The sequence below is a fragment of the Lepisosteus platostomus genome, chromosome 1 (assembly GCF_059453375.1).
Source record: "Lepisosteus platostomus isolate fLepPlt1 chromosome 1, fLepPlt1.hap1, whole genome shotgun sequence".
NCBI classification, from domain to species: domain Eukaryota; kingdom Metazoa; phylum Chordata; class Actinopteri; order Semionotiformes; family Lepisosteidae; genus Lepisosteus; species Lepisosteus platostomus.
The window spans coordinates 69,337,483-69,353,410 of NC_142611.1; the positions used below are offsets into that span (position 1 = coordinate 69,337,483).

Here is a 15,928-nt window from a genome sequence, read left to right on the forward strand (position 1 = left end):
AATTTCAGTCTCAGGGCCAGCTGACTGGCGGACTGTGAGCTGCTGTTGCCCCCGGGAGGTGTGAGTTAAAGGCAGGGGCAGGAGGCAGCCGCACACAGCAGGTACGGGCACTGTCTCAGAAACCACAGTCGTCCGGATCGAGCCCCAGCCCCTTCACTTCTCTAACACATGAAATAAGGGCACCCCGCTTCTTTACAGCCACAATGTGGCATTTCTTGTGCTGCAGCAAAGTAACAAAAACATTGGAAAGTTGCAAAATCTAAATTGAGCGCTCAGCACAATGTGTTGTTGTGATGCACATCAGAAGCAAATCACAGCGACTAGGAAAGCAAACTCCAGCATCGACTGTGGCAGGAAACTGGCCCAGAGCACAAGGGCTGTTCAGTCACCCAGACGGGTCAGGAGTTCTGCAATCAACTTCCTTAACCACTAGAACTGTTTTCTTCCCAGGACACCTTCTGTCTTTCTGCACTTTAATTGCTTGATCAATTCTTAATTGCTTAATTAATCCTGTTATTGAAGACCTTTAAGGGTTGCCTGGAAGCCTAATTGCCCTACATTGGCAGGAAAGCTGGGTGCCCCCTGAAAAGCATGCTGAGACCCCAAACAGCTTATCGCACCCGCCAGACAGCAGGGGGCAGCGTTGTACACAGGGGCCCCACAACAGCAGATATGCTGCTATAAGTCACAGGAAGGAAGATCAAAGCCCTTTCCACAGGAAACTCATCACAACCTGCAGCTTCAAAACCTAGAAGAGGACATCCGTCTCGAAACGGCTGCACAAACGTGTACGCTGCTTCATTAACCTGAAAAACTGTTTTCCTGCAGTTTGTTAATATTGCTTACCAATAAACAGAGGTAATGCTGAAGATTATACTAAAATGGTACAAAGAACTAGTTCACAGGTGTCCAGTCCAGGGCTGGTGTGGTGCTCTTTCTGTTCATAATGACCTAAATTAGCTCATTATCGTCTTAATTGACCAGTAAGGCAGTTTTTCCCAGCTGTCCTGACACGCCTGCAGAGACAGCGGCCTCTGGACTAGACAGGACCAGACTACGACCCGGGTCTCCACTTGGCTGAGGAGACCCGGCAGCGTGAAGGACAGCAGAGAAGAGCAGCGACACCCGCCAGGACTTTTAGGATCTGAGTTTGGAGGACGCATTGATCGTATCTTTTCAGTCTTCGAAAAGACCCCTCGATCGAGGTCTTCCAGATTTTCAAGGGAATAGAAAATAACAGAGCCCTGTCAACTGATCGCAGTTTAGTGGGCTAACCACAAGCCCTGACCGGATTTTAACTTGTTAAAAGCGGATTTCAGTCCAGCGCTAGATGGGATTTTGTGATACTTTCAAATTTAAGCTTAGAATCGCCTGCTGTGGAGGAAAAGGAGACACTGAAGTTCTTCTCCTTCACCTTTCACATGAGTGTTTTCAGAGATCAGCTAAGCCCTGCCACTGGAGCTTGTCCGTAGCACCGGGGGTGAATGTTGCATGCAGGGAAGGCTGACGAGAGCCAGGAGCCCGGAGCTGGGGTGGGTTGCTGGTGGGAAGGATTTTTCTGGGGGGGGGCAGCTGTCTTACCTTCCTCCTCGCTGGACTCTCTCTGCACCGAGCCGTAGAGGGGGGGTCCGGGGGTGCTAGCGGGAGCCGGGGTGCTCTTGGTGAAAATCCCGCTGATGAACTTGAGCATCTTCCGGTCGCGGGCGGAGGTGCGCTGGGAGGGGGGCCCGGCGGCGGAGGTGGGGGGCCCAGGGAGGGGCAGCGGAAGGTGGGCGCCCTCCTTGCCCCTGCGGAGGTCCTGCGACAGCGAGTGCAGGTCGCTGTTGTCCAGCGTGCGGCTCTTGCCCTTGCGGGGCGGCTTGGGGACCAGGCTGATGGGGGCGGGCAGCGAGGCGGACCCTGTCTTCAGTTTCTCTGCCCGGGGGCTGCCCCGCGCCCCTGCCGCCGCCGCCGCCGCCCCTCCGCTGCCACGCGGTTTGGGCTTCCCCTCGTTCTCCGGCCACGACAGCCGGGTGGACCCGGGCGTCACGGCGGCAGAGGCCTTGGCAGCCTTTTCCTTCCGGTCCAGGCTCTTGGCCGCGGGCGCCGCGCTGTCTCTGGCGTCCCTGCGGCCGGCGCTGCTCTGGGCCTTGAGCAGCGCCGCCGGCCGCTGCCCCACCCGCACGGGGATCTGGCACTTGGAGGGCGTGCGTGGCCCCTCCACCACGTCCACAGACTTCCAGGGCTTCAGTTCCTTCGCTGCCCCTCCTGGGGGCTCGGGCTCCTCGGGGGTCTCCTCTCCAGGTCCCGGGATCTCCTCCTGCCTGGCTCCTGTCCCCCTGTCCCCCTCTGGGGTCTCCCTCTTCCCTTCCTTGGCAGGGACGAGGGGGGGCCTCTCTTTGGGCCCCCACACCCTGGGGCGTGCTCGCTCTGTGGCCTTAGAGCCTCCAGAGCCGGAGGGAGTCCGGTCTCCTCTCCCTTTCAGTGCGTCGTCCTCCTCGATCTCCGTCTCCTCCTCCTCTTCCTCCGGCTGGGCGTGGGGGGGCTTCCGTTCCGTCTCCGGAGCTCCCCCTGCTGGGCTGCGGCCCTCCGGCGCAGGCACCGCGGCCGGGGCGCCATCCTCGCCCACCGCCTCGACCTTGACGAGGGTGAGGGAGATGAGGTAGGTGGTGCGTCGCTGCAGCGTGGCGGCTCGGCTCATGGGGTCAGTCTTCAGCGGACAGCCCATAGACGGCTAGGCCCCGGGTTCGAGCGGGTGGATCATAGACAGCTACCCTGGGCGGCGTGGACGACCCCGCCAATTGGAGCGAGGCTTGCTGTGCCTCCGCGAGGTCAGAGGTCACCGCGACACAAGCGAACCTCCAGAAAGAGCTGGTTTACATTTTGTGCTCAGACGGGGGACACAGCCACCCCCCTTCACAGGGACACGCGCAAACAAATAAATGAAATAGATGAGCACTCGGAAGAATCCCGAGACAGGGAACCAGCGTCAGCCCCTCGCGCTCTGTGGGATCAACGGTGGGCTTCAAACGGGCCGGGCGCTGTCCTCCTCCCGGGCCTGGTTCTGCCTTCCTTGCATCCTCCGTCACGCTCCCTCTCGCGGCGCGCGCTGCGTCCCAGAGATCCCTCTCCCACAGCGGTTAACCCCCCTCCAGGTCTCGGCTGGATCGGCGCTGGTTCCCAGGAGCTGGGATGGAGCCATGGTCAGCGCTCGGGCATGGCAGGGGTCTGTCCCTGATTCTATTGATAAATCCCCATCTGCCTTCTCCTGTCCGCCCTTCCCCTGGGGTGGAAGGTGCTTCTGTGGGCTCCGTCAGCAGCGGAGAGCGCTTTCTGCTTTTTGTCTATTTCTTGGTCCCAGCCCTGAATTTTTCCAGCCTCTCTCCCTCTGTTCCTGCTCCGTCTTTGTGCTCTCCCATCCGCCTCCGAGCTGTAATCCACACAGACGCGCGGCGATCGAGGGGAGAAATCCTCCGGAGCCACGGAGACGGACACCCCTCGGAATTCAGCCGGAAAAAGCCGCGGGAGAGCCTTTCATTTCCTCGTGGTCACACGCAGGGCACAGCGTGGCGGCGGGGATCAGCGATCAATGGATCATTCACGGTGCGATACGGAGCCTCCCTCTCTTTTCCTCTCTCCCAGCGAAGGATGCGGAGAGAGAGAGAGAGCGCGCGAGAGCGGTGAAACGGAGGAGAGAGAGGAGGAGGAGGAGGAGGAGGAAGAGAGATTGGAACGGCCCATCCCCAGAGAACACGGAGAGGAAGCCTAACGCGACACCCACTCACCCAGCTCCCATCCTCCCGGAGAGTGTCAGGCAATTAGCAAGTCAATAGAATGTGTTTGAGCCCGGGACGGGGCTGGCAGCTCACCCTCTCTCCCTCCCAGCAACAGCAGCACCTCTCCGCTGTGAGTGTGCGCGCACACACACTCACACTCACACACACACACCAGCCCTCCTCTCCCCCAGCCAAGGAAATAACGTCCAGTCTGCCAGAGCTGCTGCACTCGTCTCCCTCTCTCTGTGTGGCTCCTGCTTTCCGGCTTGTATCCCACGGACCAGAGCGCTCCTCTCTCTCCAGTCTGCGGGCGGATCCTTCCCCCGCTCTCTCTGTCCCCGCGCTTGAGGAAAGGGGGATAGCCTGGAGCAGCAGCGCAGCAGGGAGAGGGAGAGAAGGGTGCCGCTCAGAGCAAAAGGGAGGGAGAGAACAAGCTAAGACGCACATGAGACAGGGAGAGGGTGTGGAGATCAAGCGGGCGGACAGGGAGGGAGGGAGGGTCTCTCTGCCTTCTCTACAGCACCAGCTCCCTCGTCTGACACCAGTGTGGGAGCAGCGTCTCCCCTCTGCTCCTGCCCAGCCAGCTGCAGCAGGGCTCTGTTGCCGAGGCTCCTGGATTTCTGTGCACTTACAGCGTGCAGAGACCCCCATCACCCCCCCCCCCTGCGGGGGCCGTATCCATCCCCACCTCCTCCTCCTCCCTCCTCTCCATCACTGTCTCTCTGCTCGGGCCGTTAGTGCTGTTAGTGCACAGCCGTGTCTGAGTGTGTGTGTCTGCTAGTGTGAGTGTGTCTCAGTTTGTGTTAGTGTGTGCTAGAGTGAGTGTGTCTCAGTTTGTGTTAGTGTGTGCCAGTGTGAGTGTGTCTCAGTGTGTGTTAGTGTGTGCTAGTGTGAGCATGTCTCAGTTTGTGTTAGTGTGTGCTAGAGTGTGTCTCAGTGTGTGTTAGTGTGTGCTAGAGTGAGCGTGTCTGAGTGTTTTCATGTGTGAGTGTGTCTCAGTGTGTACTTGTGTGAGCGTGTCTCAGTGTGAGTTTGTGCTAGTGCGAGCATGTCTGGGAGAATGTCTGGGTGTGTTTGAGTGTGTGTTAATATACAGTATGAATGTGAGTATTAGTGTTTGAGAGTGTTAGTGTGTGATAGTGTGAGCATGTCTGAGTATGTGTTAGTGTGTGTCTTGAGTGTGTTCATGTGTGAGTGTGTCTGGGTCTGTGTTAATGTATGAGTGTTTGAGAGTGTTATTGTGTGATAGTGTAAGTATGTTTGAGTGTGTGTTGGTGTGAATGTGATTGTATCAGCATGAGCATCTGTGTCAGTGTGTTGGAGAATGAGCCAGTTGCCACCGAGAGAACACAACACAGTAAGACAGTGGAGACTTCCATGTCCGGTGTCACTGTGAGAGGGTCAGCGAGGTCAACACATCGCCGCGGAAACGATTGTCGCGCTGTCCGGGGGGCGTGTCTGGCGGGGGGCTGTCAGAGTGGCTGTGTTGCGAGGAGACTGACACTGGGAGATGAAAGAACAGCTGAGAGACTCTGTCGATTAACCAGCCTTTGTCACCTGGTGAGAGATCAAGCAAGTCCTCACAGGTCCCCCTCAGCCTTCCTGTTTTGTCAGCAAGAGAGCTTTGTGCAGATGTATCTGCCGATTGATCGCATGGAGCTGGAAAAAGCAGGACCAATCCCACTCTAATGGACATTTACCACAGTAAATTACGGCAACATTACAGCCCAGTGCGGAGAGGCGGGTGGCACATTAGAGTGAAATGTACTGAGACCGCCATAAACAAAATACCACAGTAAAAAGCACAGACCCCTGCCGACAGTCGCTCTGTACCCACAAACAAGCTCTCCTCGCTGAGCTCCCATGCTGCTCACAGAGACAGTGAGATGCTCTGCTGCTGTCTTCCCAGCAGGCCCCTCTCCCCTCTCCCCTGCCTGCAGGGCCGTGAGAGCACACCCTCCTTCAGTCATCAGGGCACTAACGACCCGCTGCTGCAAAACAACAGTTTTTTTTAAATGCCTCTGGGCAGCTGGTCAATAATAGAAGCCGAGGCTTCTTACTTACAAAGGTGGGAAAAAATGGGATTGTTCTCCCCGGTCATGGATGAGCTAGCGCCCAGTGCTGTGCGGAGGTCAGTAGTGTCAGTAACACTGTCTGATGCCTTTCCCAGCCCTGTGATGCAGGTGTGTGTCTACGGGCTCAGTGTTACGCAGACGAGTGAGTTCTACCCGTGGGGATGTGTGGTAATAGGATTAATCTGCCATGGACACCCCCAGACAGAGCTGGGAGTGAGCCTGTCTCCGGGCAGGGATTGAGCACACAGAATACACACCGTTACCCACCGACACTCACAAAGCCTGACTCACACCTCTCCCTTTCTCCATCTTTCAATTCCCTTCTTCTCCCATGTTGCTCTCTACTCCTCTCCCCCTGTCTCCCCCTCTCTCTCCTCTCCTCCTGTCTCCCCTCTCTCTCTCCTCTCACTCTGTCTACCCTCTCTCTCTACTCCTTTCCCCCGTCTCCTCCGTTCTCTCTCCTCTCCCCGTCTCCCCCTCTCTCCCTCCTCTCCTCCTGTCTTCCTCTACCCCTCTCTCCCTCCCCTCCTCCTGTCTCCCCTCTCTCTCTCTCCCCCTCTGTCTCCTCTCCCCCTGTCTCCCCCTCTCTCCTATCTCCCCCTCTCTCTCTCTTCTCCCTCTCTCTCCCTCCTCTCCCCGACCCCCCCCCCCCTCTCCTCTCCCCCTCTTTCCTCTCCAGCTCTGCCCTCAGTCAGTGGAGAGGCTGTGTGTCAGATCAGCAGCAGTGCAGCCAACCTGCCAAGTCCGACTCATTATCGACTCTCGTTTTTTTTGTGTATAAAAATGACTTTTATTTTGCAAGGCCAGGCTCTGGGGGTGTTGTCAGCCCACTCCCTTTGCTCACAGACGCTCAGTCTCGGAAGTGACCTACTTATTTCGAGTGAGAGATTTCTCCACCGTTTCCACACTGAGCTCAGAGCTGCTCCAGTGGGCCTCGTCTCTCAGGTTCACAGCCCTGCGCTGCACAGAGCCGCTCCTGAAAACGGCTTTGTTCTCCGGATTAGAGCCCTCAGCACCTCTGTGACCACCCGATCTCTGGAGCTGAGCAGCTCAAGAACAAGGAGTGGGCACTCGTCCCTCTGAACCAGAATTCCTGTGCTGTAGGAGGTGCTGTCCTTCAGATGAGACATTAATCTGTCCTAGAATCCACCTGGCTTGAGCACTCTGGTCTCCCTGCAGCTCCCCCTTAATTCAGACAGTGGTCTGCCCAGCACTGGGACTGCTGAGTGTCGTCTAGGTGGGGCTGCACTTCAGTGGGGGTTGAAAAGGCTCCCCTCCCCTCTAAAAAGTCTTTGATCTTTGACCTATTGCTAGAGAGCAGCAGACAACGCAGCTGCAGAAGAATAGCTGAAGGGACTCTACATGCAGTGACAGTTTCAGGCTTTCTGCTCTTACACAGTGGGTTTGTCCTGGCTTCCTCACCCTTCAGGGTGGTATCACAAGCTCACCAGGACTGAGAGCACGCGGCTGTGATTTCACCCTGCTGGGCTGCAGCAGGCTTTCTTGAGAGTCCTGACCAGTGATTTACCTTGTCTGGGGTTTCCGAAATCATTGTCTTTCTCAGCTTTCTCAGCTGCAGGAAACAAACAGTCATTCACTGCAAATAGACCAGGGGAGGGTGAGACAAACGTCTCTCTCCCGGCCTGAATGTGCAAGAGTGAGAGGAGGGAGAGGAGTGAGAGGGCGAGAGCCCGCGTCTCGCAGTGCCCTCTACCCCCCGGGGGGTGGCAGGCAGGGAACGATGGGAAAAAGGCAGCAGAGGAAGGCGGACAGACAGTAGATGAGGGAGAGAGAGGAGAAGGAGGCAGGTGGCGTCTCCGCCTCCTCTCGGGCTCGGAGAGGAAGTGGCTTTGAGTAAGGTCACCGCACCTCATCTCCGAGTGCCAGACAGGATGTAGCGAGGCACGCCAAGCGCACCCTCGGGGCCCTGTTGTTCTAGCACCCTGCCCTGGCCAACAACGGCAGCCATGGAAGCCCAAGCAGCAAAGGGACCCATGTGCGCACAATATAGCGCCTTTCATGACAGCAGCAGGACACAGGGCCCCTCATCAGAATAGCAGCCTAAAACTGGCACCATACGGCACAACGCCTGACCTGCAGTTGCTACAGGCCATTTGTCATCAACCCCTCTCACTGCCCCACTGTCGCTCAGAGCTGCAGCAGACTCATTCCCAAGGCACTGTGGGAACTGTAGTCCAGTGACTCCCTGACAGGGGTTTCTCTGTGCTTTTTAAAAATACACCAGTTGAAAGAGATAGGTATGACAGTTCTGACTGGCCCTTGAGCTCCAGACCCCTAATCCAGCTCTGGCTCAAGGCTTAATTAACTGACTTGTGCTGACCAGCAGGGTGAAGTATGTGATATAAGTGTTGAGATAAAGTCCTGCAATACTTGAAGCACGACCACCCTGGTCCAGGGTATCATCCACGATGGGGTTTCTTACCGATTAGATTCTTTTAGAACCGACTGGGGTGACCTTTGACCCTGGAAGTCAATGATGTAAGTGAACGCTAGTTTGCCGAGTACGTTACACTGTGCGTGTGTGCTCGCACGCACGAGTGTGTGCGTGTGTGTCTCTCTCGCTGCACACAGACACCGGAAGCTCAGGACTGATACTATCTTCTTTCAAGGTCATGTGGTTCCTGTTATACCCTTTCCTGACTAGAGCTCACAGGAGCACACACTTTCCTTACTATCATCGATACCAATATGCTTACTGTTGCAGCACAATACTGCACTGGGGTACACTACAATACAGCAGTGGGGTACGGCAAAATACTGCAGTGGGGTACACTACAATACTGCACTGGGGTACACTACAATACCGCAGTGGGGTACACTACAATACTGCACTGGGGTACACTACAATACAGCAGTGGGGTACGGCAAAATACTGCAGTGGGGTACACTACAATATCGCAGTGGGGTACGTCAAAATACAGCAGGGGGTACAGTACAATAGTGCCCTGGGGTACACTACAATACTGCACTGGGGTACGGTACAATACCACAGTGGGGTACAGTACAATACCGCACTGGGGTACACTACAATACCACAGTGGGATACAGTACAATTCTGCACTGGGGTACACTACAATACCACAGTGGGATACAATACAATACCGCTGTGGGGTATGACACAATACCGCAGTGGGGTACAGTACAATACCACTGTGGGGTACACTACAATACCACAGTGGGGTACATTACAACACTGCACTGGGGTACACTACAATACCACAGTGGGGTACGACACAATACCGCAGTGGGGTACACTACAATACCGCATTGGGGTACAGTACAATACTCCACTGGGGTACACTACAATACCGCAGTGGGGTACAGTACATTACCACAGTGGGGTACACTACAATACCGCAGTGGGGGTACAGTACAATACTGCACTGGGGTACAGTACAATACCACAGTGGGGTACTGTACAATATTGCACTGGGGTACACTACAATACGACAGTGGGGTACACTACAATAGCACAGTGGGGTACAGTACAATACTGCACTGGGGTACAGTACAATACCGCTGTGGTGTACAGTACAATATTGCACTGGGGTACACTACAATACCACAGTGCGGTACGACACAATACCACAGTGGGGTACAGTACATGCTCTCAGCATTCATTCCAAGCTGCACAGCTCAGTGCCTTGGAAACAGCAGTCTGAGTCATAGCAGGTAGATTCACACTTCTTACAGCCAATAAATATGAAAAATACATTTTACGAAGGAGCTGTATGCAGGGCCGGCTGTGGTGGGTGTCGTGCGTCAGTGTGCAGAGTGGGGGTGCACAGGAGTCCACCCATACTCGTCACTCCCAGCTCAAAACGGTCAGAGCCCCAACATCAAGAGCACAACACAGCCAGGCAGGTGGCCGACAGCTTCGAGCCCCGCGCTCCTCTGGCTCAGCCCCAGCGACAGCCGCCTCTATATATAGACGGTGAAGAAGTTTTGAACTTGCGTCTCGGTTTCAGAAGCAGCCTGAGCTCCCCAGCCCCTGGGGGAGATGGGTGCAGCTGTGCTCTGGCGCCTGCTCTCCGACTCCCCTCGCGGGCGTGTGCCGAGCGTTTCGGGGTGCCGTCCAGCTGTGACACACGCGCCAGGCCAGCTTAAAGACGGAGCGTGAGTTGTGAAGTGTGCACTGGCAGCTCTGAGCCAGCGAACAGCACCACGCCCGTTAGCAGCTTGCGCGCACTGAGCTGCAGACGTCCCTCGCCTTGCTCGACCTGCTCCTGTCATTCTGGGAAGTCCTTATAAACCACATGCAATCATAATCGGACCGTATATTAGATACCTTGTATAATTGTATAATTGTATAATTAGATCATGATAATACCAGTCTTCAGGCATTGTCAAACAGAAAAACGCTACATCCAAGCCCTTTCCTCTTGCAGATGATGCTTTATGGGCATGCTAACCCCTCTTCTGTCGGGGTATTTTTTTTGTCTCTGCAGTACTACCCCCCCCCGGCGATCAAGTGTTGGAAGAAGTGGTTAAAAATGGCTGGATGGATGACAATACTGCCACTCTGTGTTTCTGATACTCTGATTTCTGATAAGAGGTATTTTGCCATGTGTTTGTTACAGGGAAGGAGGGATGTGTACCTATACATCAATACGCCTATAAAGATATACACCTTTATACTTTCACACACATAAACCTAGAAATTAATACACTTCTACTCATATACACCTATATCTTTACACCTATACACATCTACAGCTCTATACACTCATTGACTCTTACAATTATCCAGATACAGTCTATACAACAATACACTCATAAACCCATACACCTATATATCAATACACCCATACACACATATATATATATACTTATACACATATACACCCTTATATCTGTACACATCTAAACTTCTATACACCCATAAACCTCTACTCATATATACAATAATACACTCATTCACCCATACACATATATACCTGTGTATCAAAACACCCATACATATATATACTGATGGAAAAAAGAAACACAACATCTCCTCCTCCACACTCTGGCCCTCCTGTCTGCGTGGAACAGGCTGAAGAGTGACTCATCCGTGAAGCGGACCTGATGCCACTGCTGACGAGTCCATCACAGTCTCTGTCTGGCCCAAACCAGTCGTGTGTGACGTCTAGGCAGTATGAGCATAGGGGCTCTGACAGGTGGCCTTGCTCTAAGGCCAGCAGCATGGAGCCTCCCTGTCCTGTCACTGATGTGGGCATTGTGTCTGCCAGCAGTTTCAGCAGCAGTACAGGTGGCAGATCTGAACCGACCTCTCAGATGAACCAGTCCGATGTGTCAGTCCTGCTCTGATGTGGTCACTTGAGGGAGACTGGATAGTGGACGGTCATCTGTCCTGGCAGTCTGCGGAAACCTTCTCTGCAGTCGGGACACAGTGGAGGGGCTTACTCCATAGTGTCTGGAAACGCTGGCAGATGACATGCCTGCCTGCAGCATGCCAATGGCCCTCTCCCTTGCTTCTGGTGACATTCGAGGCATTATGGAATGCACAGAAAACTGACTAAGTGTGGCCTTTTTCTTGCAGTGACCTTGAGAAGCCAGCGTGCTTGTGGACTGCTATAACAATAATAATTCCTTACACACAGAGCACTTTTCTGGACACTCCACTCAAAGTGCTTTAAGGGTAATGGGGACTCCCCTCCACCACCACCAGTGTGCAGCCCCCATAGTGCACCAGCACCTCCTACACACCAGCTCTCAGTGGGGAGGAGAGCAGAGTGATGAAGCCAGTTCAGAGATGGGGATTATTAGGAGGCCGTGATTGATAAAAGCCAGGGGGAAATTTGGCCAGGACACTGGATAACACCCCTACTGTTTTCAAGAAATGCCTGGGATTTTTTTATGACCACAGAGAGTCAGGACCTCGGTTTTACATCTCATTCAAAGGTTGGTGCCTTTTTACAGTATAGTGTCCATCACTATATTGGGGCATTAGGACCCACACAGACTGCAGGGTGAGCACCCCCTGCTGGCCCAACTAATACCTCTTCCAGAAGGAGCCTTAGTTTTTCCCAGGAGTCTCCCATCCAGGTACTGGCCAGGCTCACAGCTGCTGAGCTTCAGTGGGATGCCAGTTGTGAGCTGCAGGGTGACATGGCTCCACTGAAGAGCAGGATGTGTGACACACAGACCTCCAGATTGGTCCCTGCAGCACCTCGTCTGCCTCAGGTCCACACTGGTCCACAACCTTGATCCAGTGGGTCATCTCAGACTCCACCTGGGATCCTGTCACTGGACCACAGTGCCTTTAAAGTTTCTGGTTAAATGAAATGCCTGAACTGCTTATAGTGTTTCAGAGTGGACCACAGCAGAGACATTACAAACACATGCTGCCACAAACACTGCTGTTACCATGGCTACAGCACTCACAGTAGTATAACATCTACACAGCAGGGGATTCGGAACCCACACAGTGGGACCAGACTGCCTGCAACCCGGGCTCGGTTCGGGCTGGGCTCGGATGTGTCGTCGCTCGGGAAGCTTGTGTGGCCACTCTGACTTTCGGGTTGAGGTGAGAAGTGGTTCCCAGAAACTGTTGAACTGAATTAAACTGACACGGCTAAGAAGGTGATTATACGTACTGTATACAGTACACCTGTATGTTGCAGAAATGACATGCATATCTTATAAAAGACAGCAGGAGTACTGGCAGTTATCATTTTATCCATTAAATGTCATATTTATTTTAAAATATACTTATATAGAATGATTTTATTAAAACTGGCATGACAATGCTAATATCCTCATTAATTGATCGATCAGTTGATGGTTTTGGCTCACATCTGGATACTCCTGGTCACATCTGGACAGATGTGCACACACATTGATACACCCGTTCATATCTGGATACACTTGAGCATGCACCCTGATAAAACAGCACACATCTGGATACACCTGCACACACCCTAATTTACCTGTTCACACCTGGACACACCTGCACACAACCTAATACACCTGTTCACATCTGGACACACCTGCAGACACCCTGATATTCCTGTTCACATCTGGACACACCTGCATACATTCTGATACACCTGTTCACATCTGGACACACCTGCACACATCCTGATATAGCTGTTCACATCTGGACATACCTGCACACATCCTGATACACCTGTTCACATCTGGACACACCTGCAGACAGCCTAATGCTCCTGTTCACATCTGGATACACCTGCAGATAGCCTGATACTTCTTTTCACATCTGGACACACCTCCACACATCATGATACACCTGTTCACATCTGGACACACCTGCACACTTCCTGTTCACATCTGTTCACGTCTGGACACACCTGCACACTTCCTGATACACCTGTTCACATCTGGACACACCTGCAGACAGCCTGATATTCCTGTCCTATCTGGACACACCTGCACACATCCTAATACACCTGTTCACATATGGACACACCTGCAGACAGCCTGATACTGCTGTCCAGATCTGGACACACCTGCACACATCCTGATACACCTGTTCACATCTGGACACACCTGCACACATCCTGATACACTTGTTCACGTCTGGACACACCTGCACACATCCTGATAATCCTGTTCACATCTGGATGCACCTGCAGACATCCTGATACACCTGTTCACATCTGGACACACCTGCACACATCCTGATACACCTGTTCACATCTGGACACACCTGCACACATCCTAATACACCTGTTCACGTCTGGATACAATGACCCCCTTCCTTAATGCCCATTCGATTCTGGTGTCAGAATACAGGTCAGTCATAACTCAACGTCAGCCAGACTGTCAGTGTATCATTGTGTCAACATCTCAGTCAGAATATAAGAAAGGTTATAATTGAGAAGAGCCAATTGGACCATTAGTTAGTAGCTAACTGATCTCATCCAGCTGTTCCATGAAAGACACTATGGATCTGGCTTCAATAGCATGGCCACATAGCTTGTTCCAGACTGGTCAGTCCGTGCTCTGAGTCCCTGTGTGTGAGAAAGCAGCAGACCTTCTCTGTTTCAGTTCCTCCAGATTGACCATGGTCAGAGGAACTGCTGAAATTGGCCTGACAACCTCAGAAACCCCAATCTCATCTCCCTGGGCTGCTCTGATCCGACTGGTGGTGTTGTCTTTTGCACAGAACTGTGCATTATCAACAGGTTCGTGCATTTCAAAGAATTGCTAGTCTTAGAACGACCTCTTCCCTGTTCTGTCATTTTGTTTATAATAGTCTTACCAAAAGCACCCAAGTTCTCCTGTCTGTCCCTCTCTTTCTGTCGTTTCCTGCACTGAACTTTCTCAAGAAGCTTCGGCTCAGAAGCTGTCTGGGTTTGTGTCATCAGCCCGGCCGTTAGAAAACCCCCGCACGTCTGCACTCTCTGTGGTCAGGAAAGGAAAGGCAGCCGGCGGCTCTGCCTCGAGACGCGGGTGTCGGTCCGGGTCAGCTCCGAACCTCCCGGGAGAGCGCGCGCGACACGGGGGGCGACGTCCAGCGAGTCCCGAGCGCCTGGGGGCTTGAGGGCTCTGCGGCTCTGCGGCTCTGGGGGATGTGACGCGCAGCTGTAGGCCTCCAGCGGTTCATCCTCCCTCAGCGCCCCGTCGAAATTGATTATCTGCTGCCTTTGAGCGGTTCAAAGCTTCTGCTTTTAACATGACTCTTACCATTATCATGACTTGCATTGTTGTCATTACTGTTATTGCTGAGGTCATAGTGAAATGACAACTGAATTTCCCTCTGCTCTTCATACAAGAGCGATGGGGGCACGGATGAACCTTAAAACGCCGCAAGGCTAACCTGTTGATGTGCGCGCTGTGGCACCCTCGGAGACAACCCTGGGGCGCGCTGTGCCCCGGCCCAAGCTCCGCACGCAGCCCCGGCCAGCCCACCGCCGCTGGCCCCGGGGCTCGGTACACCTGTTGCGGGGCGGGTGCGTGTGCCGCCGGCGGCTCACCTTGGACCTTGTGAAGGTAGAGCTTGAGGCCGCTGCGCAGCTGGGGGTCGCCGACCTTGTCCAGCTGCCTGAAGAGCGTGTTGATGCTGCTCTTGACGGCCTCGTGGCGCTTCACCTCCAGCCGGATGGCCGTGGAGTGCGCGAGCTTGACGCTCATCTTGGGCTGCTCTTCCGAGTCTCCGAGACCCGCTCTCCATCCGGCACCCCGCTCCGCTCTTCGGCCGCTACAGCGCCCCGGCCTCAGCCCCCCTCATTCCTCGAATCGACCAAATAAATCAACAGAAACCGGCAGGAGGACCGAGTTCAAATGCAAATGCCAACAGCTCTTTTTTTTTCTGAGAGAGAGAGAGAGGAAAAAAAGTTTCTCAGCAATCGTGTTTTTCGGTTTCCTCTCTCTGTATCGCCGACTCGACTTCCTGATTTTTTAAGTAATGACAGCTCGTGTTTTTTTTTTCTTCAGACGAGATCTAACACCTGATAGAGGTGCTGACGTCACCTCGGGTTCGTTGAGCGCGAGCCGGAGGGCTGAGAGGGGCTCGAGCCGGCACCGGCACTCTGGACCACCTGGGGGCTCAGAACCCGCACTGTGGGACCGGACTCCCCGCCGCCCGTGGCTCGGTTCGGGCTGGGCTCAGATGCCTCAAGTCGCTCAGGAAGCTCGTGTGGCCACTCTGGGCTTCGGGTTAAGGCGAGAGGTGGTTCCCAGAAACTCTTTAATCTTAAACAACTTACACGCCGTAGCAGGTGATTAGTACAGTACAGTATATGTACTGTATACAGGATGCTTGCATGTTGCAGAAATTACATGCATATTTTTTAAAATACAGCTGGAGTACACATTTGTAGGAGCACACACACACAAAATCACAATTATGATTTTTTATCCATTAAATGTCTCGTTTATCTTTAAATACACACATATAGAATCATTTGTAACGATCGCTAAAGTAGCTGTGGAATATTTCGGCACAGAAGAGCGAGAATTGACACCCCTGCTCATTTCAGCGAGACTGTCAGACCGATTCGATGCTTTTTCAGACCATGCGCTGCTCAGGCCACAGGGGGAAAGATGGCGCTTTGTCTCCACCATGTGGATACTCCTGGGAACTGCGTCCAAAAACAGATTACAGTACTG

General features: G+C 53.6%; 1 protein-coding gene across 4 annotated transcripts in view; it reads right to left on the minus strand.

Moving 5' to 3' along the window:
• agap2 (ArfGAP with GTPase domain, ankyrin repeat and PH domain 2) overlaps positions 1 to 15,230 on the minus strand; it is a 33,145-nt gene extending 17,915 nt beyond the window's left edge. Inside the window, exon 1 of one of the 4 annotated variants that reach the window (XM_088635536.1) lies at positions 14,794 to 15,230. In XM_088635536.1, coding sequence (XP_088491662.1) covers positions 14,794 to 14,950 — 157 coding nt within the window. In that variant the 5' untranslated portion in view covers positions 14,951 to 15,230. Of the gene's footprint in view, positions 1 to 1,581; positions 6,223 to 14,793 lie in introns of those variants that run through there. The other 3 variants (XM_088635546.1, XM_088635521.1, XM_088635528.1) reach the window with 3 other exon arrangements.
• Between the last annotated feature and the right edge of the window lie 698 nt (positions 15,231 to 15,928).